The sequence below is a fragment of the Rhinoraja longicauda genome, chromosome 37 (assembly GCF_053455715.1).
Source record: "Rhinoraja longicauda isolate Sanriku21f chromosome 37, sRhiLon1.1, whole genome shotgun sequence".
NCBI lineage: Eukaryota > Metazoa > Chordata > Chondrichthyes > Rajiformes > Arhynchobatidae > Rhinoraja > Rhinoraja longicauda.
In genome coordinates, this window is record NC_135989.1 from 2,049,118 (window position 1) to 2,066,793 (window position 17,676).

The window sequence follows — 17,676 nt, forward strand, 5'->3', positions numbered from 1 at the left end:
AGGGGAAGAGAGGGACAGAGGAGCAATCTGAAGTTAGAGAAGTTCATATCACTGGGCTGTAAGCTGCCCAAGCGAAATATGAGGTGCTGTTCCTCTAATTTGCGGTGGGCCTCACTGTGAGACTGGAGGAGGGCCATGAAAAGAAAGGTCAGACTGGGAATGGGAGGGGGAGTTGAAATGCTCAGCCACCGGGAGATCAGGTTGGTTAAGGTGGACTGAGCAAAGGTGTTGAGTGAAACGATCGCCGAGCCTGCGTTGTCTCGCCAATGTAGAGAAGTTGACATCTGGATGCTGCCTGACCCGCTGAGTTACTCCAGCATTTTGTGTCTACCTTCAATTTGAACGAGCATCTGCAGTTATTTTCCTACACATTATCCCTATACTCAATCAGTCTCAAGGGGCCCAAGCATACAATATTTTCCTTTTCCCTAGACAGGCTTGCTGAGTTCCTCCAGCTGGTGTTTTTGCACCAGATTCTCACTGTCGTGAGTTCAAAGGGGAACCGAGGCAACTGGCAATGAAATCAGGCTCACACATTCTTGAGAACCAGTGTTATGGATCAATTATCCTGTCAGTCAGTGCCCTCAGTAACCAAAAGCGTACATCTGTGAAAACAGGTAAGAAGAGAATGTTAAACTGCGGCTGACAATCTAGTACCGATTACTAGGTGCACTGCAAGAACTCGCCAAACTTTCATTAGCCTCTCCCAAAATATCACCTTGACTACCTGCAGGAACAATGTCGACAGGTGTATGGGAACATTACCACTAGCAGATAGCCTCCACGTTGCGCATATACTGACCTGGTAATGACACCAGTCTTTCGTTACCCCCCCCCCCCCCCCCACCCAAGGTACCTTCTACCACAGCAGATGCAACACCTGTCCCGATACCTCCTCCCTCGACCCCATCCAGGTCCATTCAGCATGCAGGTGCAGCAGGCAATGAAGAAAGCTAATGGCATGTTGGCCTTCATTGCGAGATGATTTGAGCAAGGTTCCACAGCAGTTGTACAGGGCCCTGGTGAGACCACACCTGGAGCATTGTGTGCAAATTTGGTCTCCTAATTTGTGGAAGGACATTATTGCTAGTGAGGGAGTGCAGCATAGGTTAATTCCCGGGATGTCGGGACTGACATATGATGAAAGAATAGGTCGACTGCGCTTGCATTCACTGGAATTTAGAAGGATGTGAGGGGATCTTATAGAAACATGTACAAAGCTTAAAGGATTGGACAAACTAGATGCAGGAAAAATGTTCCTGATGTTGGGGGAGTCCAGAACCAGGGGTCACGGTTTAAGAATAAGGGGAGGCCATTTAGGACTGAGATGAGGAAAAGCTTTTTCACCCAGAGAGTTGTGAATCTGTGGAACTCTCTGCCACAGAAGGCAGTGGAGGCCAATTCACTGGATGTTTTCAAGAGTGTTAGATTTAGCTCTTAGGGCTAAAAGAATAAAGGGATATGGGGAAAAAGCAGGAACAGGTACTGATTTTTGATGATCAGCCATGATTATATTGAATGGCTGTGCTGGCACAAAGGTGGCCTACTCCTGCACCTATTTTTCCATGTTTCTTTCAGGTGAGGCAGCGGTTCACTTGCACCTCCTCCTTGTAACCTCATCTACTGTATCTGTTGATAAGGTGTGGATTCCAATATATCAGCGATACCAAGTGCAGACCTACTGGTTTCGCTTAACACCTTCGCTCAGTCCGCCTTGGCCTATGTGATATCCCAGTTGCCAAACAGTTTAACTCCCCTTCCCATTCCCACTGACCTTTCTGTCCTGGCCCTTCTCCATGGTCAGAGTGAGGCCAAATGCAAATTGTTGGAAGAGCAGCTCATACTTCGCTTGGGCAGCTTACAACCTAGCGGTAAGTTTATTGATTTCTCTAACTTCAAGAAACCCTTGTATCCCCTCTCCATCCCTCGCCCACACTCGTCGTTGTACTAGTTTTACTGTTGCCCTGTTGAATCTGTTTGCATATCTCTTTATCACCTATCCCACATCCAACAATGGACTCTTGTGGCCTCTACCTTTCCTTGATTATCGTTGCTTTTTGCTTATCATTTGTCCTATTTACCGTCTATATCTATTTCCCTTTCCCCTTCAGACTTCAGTCTGAATAACGGTCTCAACTCGAAAAGTCAGCTATTCCTTTTCTCTGGAGATGGTGCCTCACCTGCTGTTACTCTAGCTTTTTTCATCAGTCTTTGGTTTAAACCAGCATTTGGGGTTCCTCCTTACACACCAGTCTTTCATCATGGTTGAGTCTAAATCCTGGAACTCCATTCCCAATAGCACTGTGGAAGCACCTTCACCAAAAGGACTGCAGCAGCTCAAGAAGGTAGCTGAATCCTACCTTGTCATGTGCAATTAGAGATGGGAAATAAATGCTGATCTTTGCAGAGGCACAGAGGTCCTGAAGTTAAACCAGCATCTATTCGTCATTAATACCGTTAAGATTTGACAAATTAAGTATTCTTTTTCGCAGTGTTTAGTTTTACAAATGGCACTTATGAATGCTCACTGCAGGAATGCTTGTGGAATTCATTGCCACAGAAGACTTTGGAGGCCGAGTCAATGGATATTTTTAAGGCAGAGATAGAAAGATTCTTGATTAGTACGGGTGTCAAGGGTTATGCTGAGAAGGCAGGATGAAGAGGGGAATAGATCAGCCATGATTGAATGGCTGAGTCGACTAATGGCCTAATTCTGTTCCTATCACATGAACCGCAACTACTAAACTTTGAAGACATCGTCTAACAGCCCCTGTGAATCAGTAGCTTAAAATGGCCATCAAAAAAGGAATCTTGCTCAGGTCTCAATCCAATCAGCTGCCTACAATGTCATTGCATCTGGCACAGTTTTAGACACAAGGTGCATCACATCCAAAAGACTGTAAAAAATGTACAAATCTACTTTGGGTAATTTTCCAAGGGGTGAATAGGTGCTTTTTCAGCTGATATAACTAAAGTTTACAGATTTCAACACTTATATTTCAAATGATTAATTTCGAGTGAAATTTATGGAAATAAAATAATCTATTTAAAGCAACTAAATTACAAAGCGCAATAGTACATTATTAACAGAACACAGAGCATTTCAGAACTGGAATTGATTTTCTTCGTTTGAGTTAATAAGTAATAGGAGAAAGGATAAGTGCATTTCAAATTAGAAAAGCATTCTCTTAAAATAGCCGTGCGGACGTGGGAGAGAATGCTGGGAGGGGAAGGGTATAAGGGAGTGGCCGGGGGAGGAGTGGGATGGGGAATTGTGTGGGAAAGGGAAATGACCTGTACACCAGGCCATTTTCCCACTTTTTGGTTCAGTACTCATGGCTCCACTACCACTCTCCGACCTCCCAACATTTGATTTTACAAATACATAATTTTGATGTACAAAATTCAGAATTTTACATCATAATTCATAATATGGCACATAATGCACCTTTTCAGCAAAAAAAAAGTAAGCAAAAACATTCATGTCGCATTCTTGCCCAGCCTCGCTCGGTCCCACACTTTCATGGGTGGATTTCTCGCAGAAGCCCTAGCGACCTCTCGCGGCCAAATTGACAAATTACAATAACCGACTGTTTTGCGGAAAAATGGGAGGTGAAATCAGAATGGCAGAAATGAAATAAGAAAGCGAAAACATACCATCAAATTCAGAAGGGTTGGGAAGGATGCACACTCTGCCTTGGTTGATGAATAAGCAAGACAAGGGGTGCTGGAGTGGCTTGGCGGGTCGGGCAAAAGGATGGATGATGTTTCAGGTCTCGGGGGGGAGAAACTCGGCGGGAAAAAAAAAGCATTTTGTGATGACGTTAGTTCGTGGGAACTGCTCGAGTACTTCAAGCGCGGGGGCCGATTAGACTTTGAATAATAGTGCCAAAAGTGGAGGCACCTGCATGTGTAAAACATGCAAAAATAATTTCATTGTGCAGTTGCTTATGTGATAAATAAAGCATCATTGAATCATTGTACAGAAGATTATTACTTTTTCCTTACTAATGTGAACCAATTCTGGAAATTGGAACAGTTATCACAAGAAATCTAGGACCTGGAAACACGTTCAGCAGGAAAGTTCTGAAGGATGTCAGGGGTTATGGGGAGAAGGCAGGAGAATGGTGTTCAGAGGGAAAGATAGATCAACCATGATTGAATGGCAGAGTAGACTTGATGGGCTGAATGGCCTAATTCTGCTTCTATCACATAAACTTATGAAAGTACCTTTTACATGTGGAAAAATATTCTAAGGGACTTCACAATTGTAAGACCACTCACGGCCATCTTCTCAGGGCAAGAGGACAGTTTGAACATCCATCATCCACCTAGTTGCAGATGCAGTTGAAAGTGGTAACAGATTATAGGGTTGGGACAAATGGCTCGGAAATACCACAGCTCCTGCCGGGTTCAACTGCCATCATATCAATGTCGCATATTACCCTTTAGAGATGGACCACAGACTGAGATTTGGGTTCAGCTTGTAACATCATGCAAATATTACTCTTGGCATAAATAACAGTCCCCAAAAATAACAGTCAAAATATACAATAAAATAATTTGACATGTACCAATGTAAAACATCATAAAATAAAAACTCTTAATGTACATTCAAACATTGTCACCGTACTGGTTAAGCTTGTAAACCGTCCTTTTGGTGATGACGCCATTTTAACATTCGCAAGACCTCAAAGGCGTACAGTAAATGCTCATGCACCAGCACTGTGTGACGGGAGGAGAGGGAGAAGTGTCGCACTGTAGATGTATCAGCTAATGCACAATTAGGTGGGGTCATAGATAGACTGTCAAAAAAGGCCCTTTGGCCCAACCAGCCCACACTAACCAACATGTCCCATTTACACTCGTGGTTCTTTAAAAAGTGCCATAACTCCTGCTGCACAAGCCAGATCTTACTGTGAAACGCTGATCTCAGGCACCTTGTTCATTTGCCAACGTTTTGCTTTTGCCCTTTTGCAAGAACCAAAAATTTTGGTGCGAACTGCTGCAGTGAACTCAGAACACCACGCACAGCTTGCTTGACTGTCTAGTCCACACTGAAGACCAGAACAATGAACAGCAGAACTATCTAAGTAACAGACTTCATCTGAAAATTGCCAATGTGTAAACATTTAATTTAATGTGCAGTTCAAGCTCCTTAATTCAGTAGTCTCATCTACGTTGCATATTGAATGATTTTGTTAATTCATGAAATCTTTCGCTGGTTACTGTGAAGAGCAGCACAGACTACACAAATGTTTTCTCCTCCTGCTGCCGATATTTTCCATTTTCTTGGTACCAGCTCATAATGGTCAACTAGTCTGTTGGCAGTCTGTATCCTTTTTGACTCTTTCTTTTGTCAGTTCAATCAATGTTCAAATGGGAGAGGAATCTTGTTCCTGCACTCACCATTCGCTCACACACTTCCAATGAGAGTATGACCTGAAATGCTGGAGTAACTCAGCGGGTTAGGCAGCACCTCGGGCGAGAAAGAATGGGTAACGTTTCAGGTCGAGACTCCAACATTTTATGTCTGCCTCCGATTTAAACCAGCATCTGCAGTTTTTTTTCCTCCAGTGAGAGTATTATCTGGATCAAGAACCAAAGCAGCTTTTGCCTTGTTTTATCTGGAAACACTGAAGCAAAGTGCATCTCACTGCCAATCTGCATCAGAACAGTTAACGCAGTAAAGTGAAAGACTTTGCTTACATATAACTGAATAGATTATTTTGCAGATCAAAATCTACTAACAAGTATCTGGGTCTGGGTTGAATTTGTGAAGTTGTAAACTCTATCCTGCACCCTAGTTCAGCATTTCATGATTTCACATACACCAACACAGTACTTTGGTTGGTACTGTGTTGGTATATGTGACCATTGGTATATGTGACCTAAATGGTAAAGATCACCATTTAGATAATGACATTAAATTTGTTATTTAGTTTAGATTTGTTTAGAGATACAGCTTGGAAACAGGACCTTTGTACAAGAATCACCCATATACTTGTTCGATGTTATCCCACTTCCACATCGTACACACAAGAGGCATTGTATAGAAGTCAATTAACAAACCTCTATGTCTTTGGAAACCAGTATGCCTTGCCAATATTTCCTTCCATTTGTAAGTTTAATCCTGTTGCCTGGCAGCCTATTGGTTCCAAATGACTCAATAGACTTGTAATGAGTAGCATGGGCCAGGTTGTAATAGACTTGTAATGAGTAGCATGGGCCAGGTTGTAATAGACTTGTAATGAGTAGCATGGGCCAGGTTGTAATAGACTTGTAATGAGTAGCATGGGCCAGGTTGTAATAGACTTGTAATGAGTAGCATGGGCCAGGTTGTAATAGACTTGTAATGAGTAGCATGGGCCAGGTTGGATTCCATTTTCTATACTGAATGACATTATCCAGCGCAATACAACTGATCCAAATGCCTGTGTGGTGAGGAGCCTGACTCACCATCATGGTTCACGTAAGGGTAACTGCAGTATGGACTAGAGCAGGAGAGTAACAGTTGCCCACAAAAACTACACATGGCCAAGAGAGTACACATGAAAGGATCATTGAAATATTTTACCTCCAACTTTTTCCAGTTCTGATGAAAACAGGCTTGACATGAAACAATTCCCTTAACACGTGCTCAGTATGTTTGCCTTAATGTACAAGTGTTAATCCACTTGTGTTAATCCACTTGCTCCATTTCACTCAGTCATAGGCTATTTTGATTTTCAACAGTAAACATGTTTCTTTGCTCACCTGCCGGCTGCTACCAACTTCAAAGCCAGGCATGCTGCAGATCTGATTAAATAAGAAGTCTCTTCAAGTGGTCTGAAGAGTTGCACCAGGTTTATTCCTGTCCAGAGTGGCCTCCACTCAGACACCAGCCATTCCACAGGCCCGGGATTCAAGTAAACTCATTGCATTTCCACCCAAACTCTCCCGCACCACAAACCCCACTGAACCTGCAACAATTTGAAAATATTTAATATAGAGAAGCTGAAAATATAAAATTTGATGTTTGAATAAATAGTGCTTGCACAAATGTTATGCCTTGTCAAGGAGGGTTTGTGCATATGCCTCTTGCTGCAGCCGTACATGTCCAGCAACGTCAAGTCAACTGGTCTGGTACTCAGGGTGACTTTTTAACTTGTGAAACTTGACACTGGCCATTTTTTCAAACTTCTTGCCGCAGTGTTCACAGGTGAAGTTGTACTGTATGTCTGTGTCGTGCTTCTTCATGTGCCAGTTTAGTGAAGCTCTCTGTCGACACTGATATCCACAAATTTCACACCTGCAAACACAAAGGAGAAAAGCCCAATGAATATTTAAGGACAGCACGGTGGCGCAGCGGTAGAGTTGCTGCCTTACAGTACTAGAGGCCTGGGTACGATCCTGACAATGGATGCTGTCTGTCCGGAGATTGTACGTTCTCCCCGTGACTTGCGTTGGTTTTCTCTGGGTGCTCCAGTTTCCTCCCACACTCCAAAGACATAAAAGTTTGTAAATTAATTGGCTTTGTATAACGGTAAATTGTCCCTGTTGTGTGTAGGATAGTGGAAGTGTGCAAGGATTGCTGGTCAGCGCGGGACGTGATGGGCCAAAGGGCCTGGATCCACACTGTATTTCTTAACGAATTAACCTCATTCATACTTGGCATTGTTCAAATTCAGATCTTTAATTGAGTACAGGCTCATCAGTAATTGTCAGTGGAACCATGTTACCATGTTCATCGCAACCATGTTACCATTCATGAATATTGATTTCTCGAGCTTCAAGTAACCTCACGCCATCCTCCCCCACCCTAATCCTCTTGCTAATTTCACTATTTGCATTCCTTCACCTCATCCCAGCCAACAATGGACCACTGTGGACTCCACCTTTCCCGAGTCATCAATGCAGGCTCTGCTTTGTTCTGTACCTTTCCATACCTCAAGTGTCCCCCACCCTGAGTCTCAGTCTGAAGAAGGGTCTCGACCTGAAACGTCACCTATTCCTTTCTCCAGAGATGCGGCCTGACCCGCTGAGTTATGCCGGCACTCTGTGTCTATCTCCAGAGATGCTGCCTGATCCGCTGAGTTACGCCGGCACTCTGTGTCTATCTCCAGAGATGCGGCCTGACCCGCTGAGTTACCCCGGCACTGTGTCTATCTCCAGAGATGCTGCCTGACCCGCTGAGTTACTCCGGCACTCTGTGTCTATCTCCCTTCCATCACAGAGCAATCTGTTATCTCAAAATGACTTACGAGAGTGGGAAGACATTAAACCTCAGTTCACTTTTTTGATATCCCTAATGTTAGACCTAATACAAATTAACTGATGTCTGCAAAAAGAGTGTCAATTATTACCTATTTATTTCCTGCGCAGGTGTTTCCACATTTTATCCTGCAAGGACTGGCTCTAATATTTAGACCGTCCCTCCATCCTCCCCCCCCCCCCCAATTCTGGATTCCCCAAGCAGTGGAAATGTTTTCTCCCTCCGCACCAAACCCTCAATCAAATCAGACTACCCAACTTCCCTGAAATCCAAAGATAGACACAAAAAGCTGGAGTAACTCAGCGGATTAGGCAGCATCTCTGGAGAAAAGGTATAGGTGACATTTCGGGTCGAGACCTTTCTTCAGACTAAGAGTCAAGGGCCTCTCCCACTTAGGCGATTTTTTAGGCGACTGCCGGCGACTGTCAAAGTCGTAGCAGATCGCCAAAATTTTCTTTTACCCGACGACAATGACCACGACAATGTCGAGTCAGGTCGAGATTACACCGTCTTCGGAAACATCGCAAAATTCACATGCTGTCAATGCTTCTCCGGCGTCCTCATTTTCGCTGAAATCACTGACAAGTCGGTAAGTACTTGAGAGTTTTGAAATATAACATCTTGCCCGGGGTTACTTGAAAACCAAGGATCACGGTAACAAGGCATAAACTGGATTGACTTCCAGTTTACTAATGGCAGTATTAAGAAATTTAATTTTAAAAATGTTTAAATGGATTTTTGTGAAAAGTGTGTGGGCATTCTTTGAAAATGTACGGGAGATGCATATCTGGTTTCTGCGTTGCATATCTGGGTTGGGAGCCTACTTTAAATGTAATCGCTGATGGCCATAAACATCGTGAAAATTCCCACGCTTACCTGACCGTCAAACTGTCGCCTCCAATCTACCTGTCAAATGTCCTGACGGTAAATAAATTGGTTAAACACAAGTATTTTATGGTATCTTGAAATGACTTTACTTATTTTAATATTACGTGCTTCTAAATGCATCTAAGAGAACCTAGCAAACCTGGGGACAGCATGCGACAGCGCCCGCAATAAGCAACGATACCTGGCGACAAGCCAGCTGTCGCCGAGAAACTTCACTCCGGATGATTTCTCAGTGACGCGCTGAGATCCACTACGATTCTTGCAAGACTCCTCACGATCATGCCCGCGACACCCCGGCGAACTGTCGGCTACAGCCTAATCACCGGCAGTCGCCTTAAAATCGCCTAAGTGGGACAGGGCCTCCAGGGGAGAGGGAAATGTGAGATAAAGAACATACATAGAACAAATGAATGAAAGATCAGCAAAAAGCAACTACGATCAAGGAAAGGTCGAACTCACAATGGTACATTGTTGGCTGTGGGGAAGGTGACAACGAGCTATGCAAACAGTGAGATGCAAACGGTCAACAGGATGACAGTGAAATTAGTACGATGACTGGGGTTGGGGAGGGACGGAGAGAGGGAATGCATGGGTTATTTGAACTTAGAGAAATCAATATTCATACCGCTGGGTTGTAAGTTACGTAGAAACATAGAAAATAGGTGCAGGAGGAGATCATTTGGCCCTTTGAGCCAGCACCGCCATTCATTGTGATCATGGCTCATCATCCACAATCAGGAACCTGTGCCTGCCTTCTCCCCATATCCCTTGATTCCGCTAGCCCCATGAGCTCTATTTAACCCTCTTTTAAATTTATTCAGTGAATTGGCCTCTACTGCCTTCAGTGGCAGAGAATTCCACAAATTCACAACTCTCTGGGTGAAAAAGTTGCCCAAAAGCAATATGAGGTGCTGTTCCTCCAATTTGCGCTGGGCCTCACTCTGACAGTGGAGGAGGCCCAGGACAGAAAGGTCAGTGTGGAAATGGGTGGAGGAGTTAAGTGTTTGGCAACTGGCAGACTAATAGGCTAACCTGTAGGCTAAGGCAGACTGAGCAGAGGTGCTCAGCGAAACGATCAGCAAGCCTGCGCTTGACCTCCCCAATATGTCGGAGCCTTCGCCTGGTCTCCCCAATATGCTCCCCAAACAGCAGATACAGTAGATGAGGTTGGAGGAGGTGCAAATGGACTTCTGCCTCACCTGCAAGGACTGTCGGGGTCTCTGGACAGAGTCGAGGAAGAAATATGGGGCCAGATGCTACATCTCCTGCGGTTGCAGGGGATAGTACCCACGGAGGTGGTGGTTTGGGCGGGAAGGGATGAGTCTGCAACCGCAGGAGATGTAACATCTGTCCCTATTCCTTTTCTCCGGAGATGCTGCCCGACCCACTGAGCTACTCCAGCTTTGTGTGTTTATCTTTGATATAAACCAGCATCCGTCGTTCCTTCCTACACATTTTCCCTGAAATCCAATCCTAGTTCCTGCAATTTTGTCTCATGATATAACCCTGGAACTTCAAGTCATATTTAATAAATGTATTCCTCATTTCCCTGTGGCCATTCTGCTCTTCTTGTGGTGTGGCAGCCAGAATCACTCCCAGTAATCCAGATGTTGCCTGGAAAGACTATGTGCTCCTGCCATGTCTAGTTTATGGACCTGTCCTTTTCCTCTTTTGTTGTTCCAGTAAAATGCTGCTGTGAGCTAGTGCCCCATTATCAACTTCAAATTTACGGATTGCCTGGTCATCATCACCCCACTGTTTGTGCAATCTGACCGCTCCCAAATTGGCACCACGTCGCCTCATGTTGCAACAGAGACTAAACTTCAAGTGTAATTCTTTTTGAGGCTGGGAAAGGAAATAGATAAATACGAAACTTACATTTTCACATTTTACTGATTTGAAACATACACTCAGCAGCTCATCCTACCCACATAATTTAACCTGTGCATTTATTTTTATTTTCCAATTTATTTTGATATCTTTACATAAAACCACAATACCATCCATTTCAAATTTCCCCAGAAATCACTCTTTTGTGAGATACAGTCAGTTCCCATATGTGAACAGGGTTCATTGGCTGACTTGCGTTTAAAGTTCATGAACATCTCCACCACCAGTTATAACACTTCTGGCTGGCACACACACCAAGCTGATCTCATTTAATCTCTTCTCTTCAGCTCTGGAGAGTTACTAAGTATTTGTTATTGATATATTAGAATATCAAAGGATAAATCAAACCAAAAAGGGGGGCACAACAAAATACAGCAGGGACACAAAGGAAGAAATTATGGAAATAGCCCTCCCATTTTGCACAACGTTGCAAGATTACCTCATCAGGGAGCTGGAACAATAACCAGAAACAGACCAGGGCTGATTTATTTACCTTTTCCAGCTCTATGACAAGATTAACATGTTCAATACTCTCCAAATCAGCAGCAATTAAATTTTCAACAAGGACAATCGAGTTTGCCCAGATTACTAGTACACTGAGCTCTTTCAAATACGAGTTACCCACACAGAATGCCTCAAGGTATCAGTTATTAATAGAACATAATGTTTTATAGCAGGCTCCACAATAATAATTCGAGAACATCCAACAACATTGTCACGCTGCATTCTCTTCTTTAGCTACATCATCTGCAAAAAGCAGTGTGAAGCAGAAAATTATAATAGCAGTGCTTTATGCCAGTTATCTGTCTTCCATCTTATTTTTAATTAATTTTTATGTGGACTCCAGGACAACGGTATCAAAAAAATTGGAAAGTTGGCATATTTTCCCAAACAAAAAGATACAAAGTGCTGGAGTAAATCAGTGGGTCAGGCAGCATCTCTTGAGAACATGGATAGGTGATTCTTATAGGTGATGGGGGATCCTTATTTAGACTGATTGTGGGGAGGGGAGGGAAGGGAAGAAAGCTGGAAAAGGAGGAGGAGCAGGACAAAGCCTGATGAGTTATAGGTGGATAGAAGTGTTGATAGGCAGATGGTTGGACAAAGGCCAGAGTTGAAAAGACAATAGGTGTTAAGAGAAGGATAGAAGATGTGTGAATTGTAGTCACAGGAAGGAATATGGGTGGAAGAAGTGGGGGAGGGGGAGTGGTCAAATGGGCGCACATCCAGGTGGGGGATCCACGTTACCTAAAATTGGAGAATTCCATGGTCATACCGTTAGGTTGTAAGCTACACAAACAGAACACCAGGTGCTGTTCCACCAGTTTGCATGTGGCCTCACTGGCAATGGAGGAGACCCAGGACAGAATAGTCGGTCTAGGAATGTGAAGGACAGTTAAAATGGTTAGCAACTGAGAAATCCAGTAGGCCTTGGCGGTCAGTGCAGATTTAGTTTAGTTTAGAGATACAGAATGGAAACAGGCCCTTTGACCCACCGTGTCACGCTGACCATCAATCACCAGTTCACACTAGCTATACGTAATCCCACTTTCACATCCACTTCCTACACACTCGGGGCAATTTACAGAGCAAATTAACTTACAAACCCGCACGTCTTTGGGATGAAGGAGAAACCAGAGCATCTGGAGGGAACCCACACGGTCACAGGGAGGACATTCAAACTCCGCACAGACAGGAGGATCCGAGGTCAGGTACAAACCTGGTCCTCTGGCACTGCGAGGCTGTGTCACTGTGCCAGCCATGTGCCATTGTGCTACATATTCACCATTGTTCTGCCCTTGCGTTTGGTAAACCATCATCTGCAGTTCCTTTTTTGTCAACATTTTCCACCTACTTCACTGTTGCACAACGTAACCAACAGAAGCTTAGATCACATGTAAAATATTACCAATACACAAACTCCTTTCTTTTTAAGCTTACACAAAACATAATGGTTGATTATGTTTGATTCAGAAATTTACCCCAATGATTGAAATGTATACAATCGTAAAGCACTTTCATAGGTAGTTTCGCCATCCTGAAATAAATTACCATTGAGCGTCTCGACCCAAAACGTCACCCATTCCTTCTCTCCTGAGATGCTGCCTGACCCGCTGAGTTACTCCAGCATTTTGTGTCAATCATTGGTTGAAGCACGTATTATCATAAAGTTTAAATAATATTTGGACAGGTACATGGATAGGGTGGTTTAGATGGATATGGGTCAAACGCATGCAGGTAAGACTAGTGTATATGAGCACCTTGGTTGACATGGGCAAGATGGGCCAGTTTCCACACTGTGTGACTCTATGACATCGGTTTAAGGTGAAGGGGGAAAGATTTAATAGGAATCTGAGGGGTAACTTTTTTCACACAAAGTGCGGTGGGTGCATGGAACAAGTTGCCAGAGGTAGTTGAGGCAGGGACTATCCCAATGTTTAAGCAACAGTTAGACAGGTACATGGATAGGACAGGTTTGGAAGGCAATGGGCAAAAAGCAGGAAGGTGGGACTTGTGTGGCTGGGACATGTTGGCCGGTGTGGGCAAGTTGAGCCGAAGGGCCTGTTTCCACGTTACATCGCTTTATGACTATGTATATCGTGATGCAAAATGGAAGCGTTCCTTTCCATTGTGGCAAGCATTTTTTCTGTTACCTAAGAGAATCCAGATGGTCTTTTGCCCCGTGTCCATGGAAGTTGCCAGTAGACAAAAGGCTATCAGTCCACTCTGCTTCCCTTACTTCCCTTTTAGCCCAGCAAATTATTTTATGTCACATTCTATCACTCCCTTTTGATCCCTTTGCTACTAACATCAACCGCTAGTTTACGATAACCAATTAACGATTATCATCACTTTATGGAATGTGGGAGTAAAGTGGTGAACCTGGCGGAAACCCATGTGCTCTTGGGAAGAATATGCAGGCTCTAGATGGACACAAAATGCTGGAGTAACTCAGCGGGATGGGCAGCATCACTGGAGAGAAGGAATGGGTGATGTTTCGGGTTGAGACCCTTCTTCAGACTGAAAGTCATGGGAAAGGGAAATGAGAGATACAGACGATGATGTAGATATAGACCAAATGAATGAAAGATATGCCAAAAAGTAACAATGATAAAGGAAACAGGCCATTGTTAGCTGTTTGCTAGGTGAGAATGAAAAGCTGGTGTGACTTGAGTGGGGGAGGGATGGAGAGGGAGGGATGGAGAGGGAGGGACGGAGGGAGGGAATGCAGGGCTTACTTGGAGTTCCAGAAATCATTTCATACCCATGGGCTGTAAGCTGCCCAAGCGAAATATGAGATTCTGTTCCTCCAATTTGCATTTAGACTCATTCTGACAATGGAGGAGGCCCAGGTCAGAAAGGTCAGTGTGGGAATGGGAGGAGGAGTTAAAGTGTTTAGGAGATCAGGTAGGTCCAGGCGGACTGAGCAAAAGTTCAGTGCAGACAACACCCAAGGTTGGGATTGAATCCAGGCCTCTGGAACCATGAGATTGCAGCAGCAAGTGGGCTGAGGAATGGTTAATGGAGTTTAATGCAGATAAGTGTGAGGTGGTGCATTTTGAAAGTCAAACCAGGGGCAGGACCTTCACAGTGAATGGCAGGGCTCTGGAGAGTGTTGTAGAGCAGAGGTATATAGGAGTACAGGTACATTGTTCCTTGAAAGTGGCATCACAGGTAGATAGGGTGGTCAAGAAGGCTTTTGGCACATTGGCCATCATCAGTCAGGGTGTTCAGTACGGGGGTTGGGATGTTATGTTACAGTTGTACAAGGCCACATTTGATCAGTTTTGATCACCCTGCTATAGGAAAAATGTTGTTAAGCTTAAATGAGTGCAGAGAAGATTTACAAAGATATTACCAGGAGTTGAGGTCCTGAGCTAAAGGTACAGGTTGGTTAGGGTAGGAATCCATGGTGTGCCGGGGCCTGAGGGGTGAACTTATAGAAGTGTTAAACCATGAGAAGAATAGATAATTAAGATGCAGAGTCTTACACAGATGAGTGAGATGAATGAGATCAATAAGTTTATTGGCCAAGTATGCATGTACAAGGAATGTGCCTTGGTGCTCCGCTCACAAATGACAACACAAACATACAGTTAACAATTAAGAATAAAGCATAACCACATCAAAACAATAAGGATACAACATTACGGTCTAAACATGTGGGTGAAAATAAACCAGAGCAAAAAAGAGACTACAGGCTTTGGTTATTTAGAACTATCACTCGTGGAAAAAAGCTGTTTTTATGTCTGGCTGTGGCTGCTTTGACAGTCCGGAGTCGCCTTCCAGAGGGAAGTGCTTCGAAGAGTTTGTGGCCAGGGTGAGAGGGGTCAGAGATGATCTTGCCCGCTCGCTTCCTGGCCCTTGCAGTGTACAGTTCGTCAATGGGGGGAAAGGTTGCAGCCAACAACCTTCTCAGCTGTGCGAGCGATCCGTTGCAGCCTCCGGATGTCGTGCTTGGTGGGTGAGCCAAACCAGACCATGATGGAGAAGGTGAGGACGGACTCAATGATAGCAGTATAGAATTGGACCATCATTGCCTGTGGCAGATTGTGTTTCTTCAGTTGCCGCAGGAAGTACATCCTCTGTTGGGCCATTTTGACTGTTTAGGCGATGGTGGCCCCATTTAAGGTCCCTAGAGATGTTGGTTCCAAGGAACTTAAATGACTCCACAGATGTGACTATGTTGTTGTTGATGGAGAGTGGGGGGAGAGGAGGGGGATCAAGTAGGTGAATCAAGAACCAAGGGACATAGGTTTAAGCTGAGAGGGGAAAGATTTAACAGGAACCTGCTCTGACCAACTCTGTTTTACAGAGAGGGTGGTGAGTATATGGATCAAGCTGCCAGCAAAGATGGTTAAGCTCGGTATTATAACAACATTTAGAAGGCATTTGGACAGGTATGTGGATACGAAAGGTTTCGAGGGATATGGGCCAAACACAGGCAGCTGTGACTAGTGTTGATGGGGCAACTTGGTAGGCATGGGCAAATTGGGCCGAAGGGCATGTTTCCATGCTGTAAATCTATGACTATGTGATGTGTTACAGGCAAACAAAGGCCACATGAATAAATCTACAAGCACTTGACTCATCTGCTTTCCCAAAGTGAAAATCAGTTGAACAATAAACTTACTGCAGTGGTGTTTCTCCAGTGTGTGTCCTTCGATGAACTTCAAGATGATTCTTCCTTTTGAATGATTTCCCACAAGTTTCACAAATAAAATCTCGCACTCCTAGATGAAAGGAAATTGTGGAATTAGAATTAAGAGATTTTCCATTCATTTAACGGAACATTTCATGGAACCAGCATGAGGTTAAAAGCCAAGACTTCAGGTGCTTTCTTTTCCAACCCAGGATTAACTTCAGCCTCGCAACATCCAACTAAAAATCAAAAAATGTCAAAAAAACACAAACCAGTTCTGATGACGGGGCTTTGACCCAAAAGGCCAACTATGTTTCTTTTTCCCCAGATGCTGTCGAGCATGTGAAGTAATGGCAATTTTATTTCAGACTTTCAACATCAGCAGTTGTTTTATTTGCTGCAGCATATCTACTGTGCCATATCTTGTTGGACCAGTCTGACTGCTTCATGCCCGCACTCAGTAGATGCAGATGTGCAGTCTCCACTTTACAGACTTCAGCAGAGCAGCCTGAGCAGCAGCAAGACCTTGGCTCTGAAAAGATCTTGGCAAGAGCTTCGACAGCAACCAAAGCCCATCCCTCTAATTTGCCACCGATAAGAGTTTTGGTTTACTTTTAGACTTCAGATGGGGCTCACGTTGTCGACCTCCCCGTGGTGAGCCCTGTCAACTGACCTCAGTCAGGTGAACGACAACAAACAGAGGCAGCAGAAGCAGAAGCAGCTTCATAACTTCTGCTGCCTCAAACGCAAGAAGAAGACTTCAGATATACAGCGTGGAAACAACCCCTTCAGCCACTGAGTCCGTGCCGCCCAGCAATCACCCTGATAACTAAAGCTATCCTTTTTATTAGGGATAATTTACAATTTTACCAAATCCAATTAACCTACAAACAAGCACGTCCTTAGAGTATGTGATGAAAATGGAGCACCCAGAGAAAACCCACACCGTCACAGGGAGAACATGCAAACTCTGCACAGATAACACACCTGTGCCGCCCACCAATATACACCACTCTATGCATCATTTGAGTTTTTAAATATCTCTGACATTTAGCAACAGCAACTGAAGTAAACAAGTCACGCTTTGAATTATTCATAAAATAGACAAAAATACCATAGCACGTAATTTAAAATATTAATCTTTTTTTTTATACAAAATCGAACTCAACTACCCTTTACTTTAATTCCCAGCCCTAGAAACACTTTTGAAATTTAGGGGCCATGAATGCTCCCCAGAATATATGGTGGGGTGGTTCAGCAAGCTATACTTTTACCACTGGGACACCCAAGTCGTGCCCACAATTGACAGGTTAGGCATTATAAAGCATACGTTATGTTAGGTACTTTCTAAGACTGTCAATCCTCAGACTTGCTTCCTGTTAGATGGGTAAGCAGCTCAATTTAAAACTGACATTTGCATGTAAAATCTGAGCCACATCAATTTGCAATTCATAGCATGCTAAGAAATATGTGTTAACTTATCTCTCGCTGTTATCAGACC

At 43.9% G+C, this 17,676-nt stretch overlaps 1 protein-coding gene across 2 annotated transcripts in view; it reads right to left on the reverse strand.

Moving 5' to 3' along the window:
- Positions 1-583: 583 nt before the first annotated feature.
- znf653 (zinc finger protein 653) overlaps positions 584-17,676 on the reverse strand; it is a 69,138-nt gene continuing 52,045 nt past the window's right edge. Inside the window, exons 7-9 of one of the 2 annotated variants that reach the window (XR_013549444.1) lie at positions 16,167-16,266; positions 6,073-7,291; positions 584-605 (exon numbers count right to left, since the gene is read on the reverse strand). Coding sequence is in view for 1 of the 2 variants with exons in the window: in XM_078429565.1 (XP_078285691.1) it covers positions 7,114-7,291; positions 16,167-16,266 (278 nt within the window). In the remaining variant the exon portion in view is untranslated. Of the gene's footprint in view, positions 606-4,715; positions 7,292-16,166; positions 16,267-17,676 lie in introns of those variants that run through there. The other variant, XM_078429565.1, reaches the window with a different exon arrangement.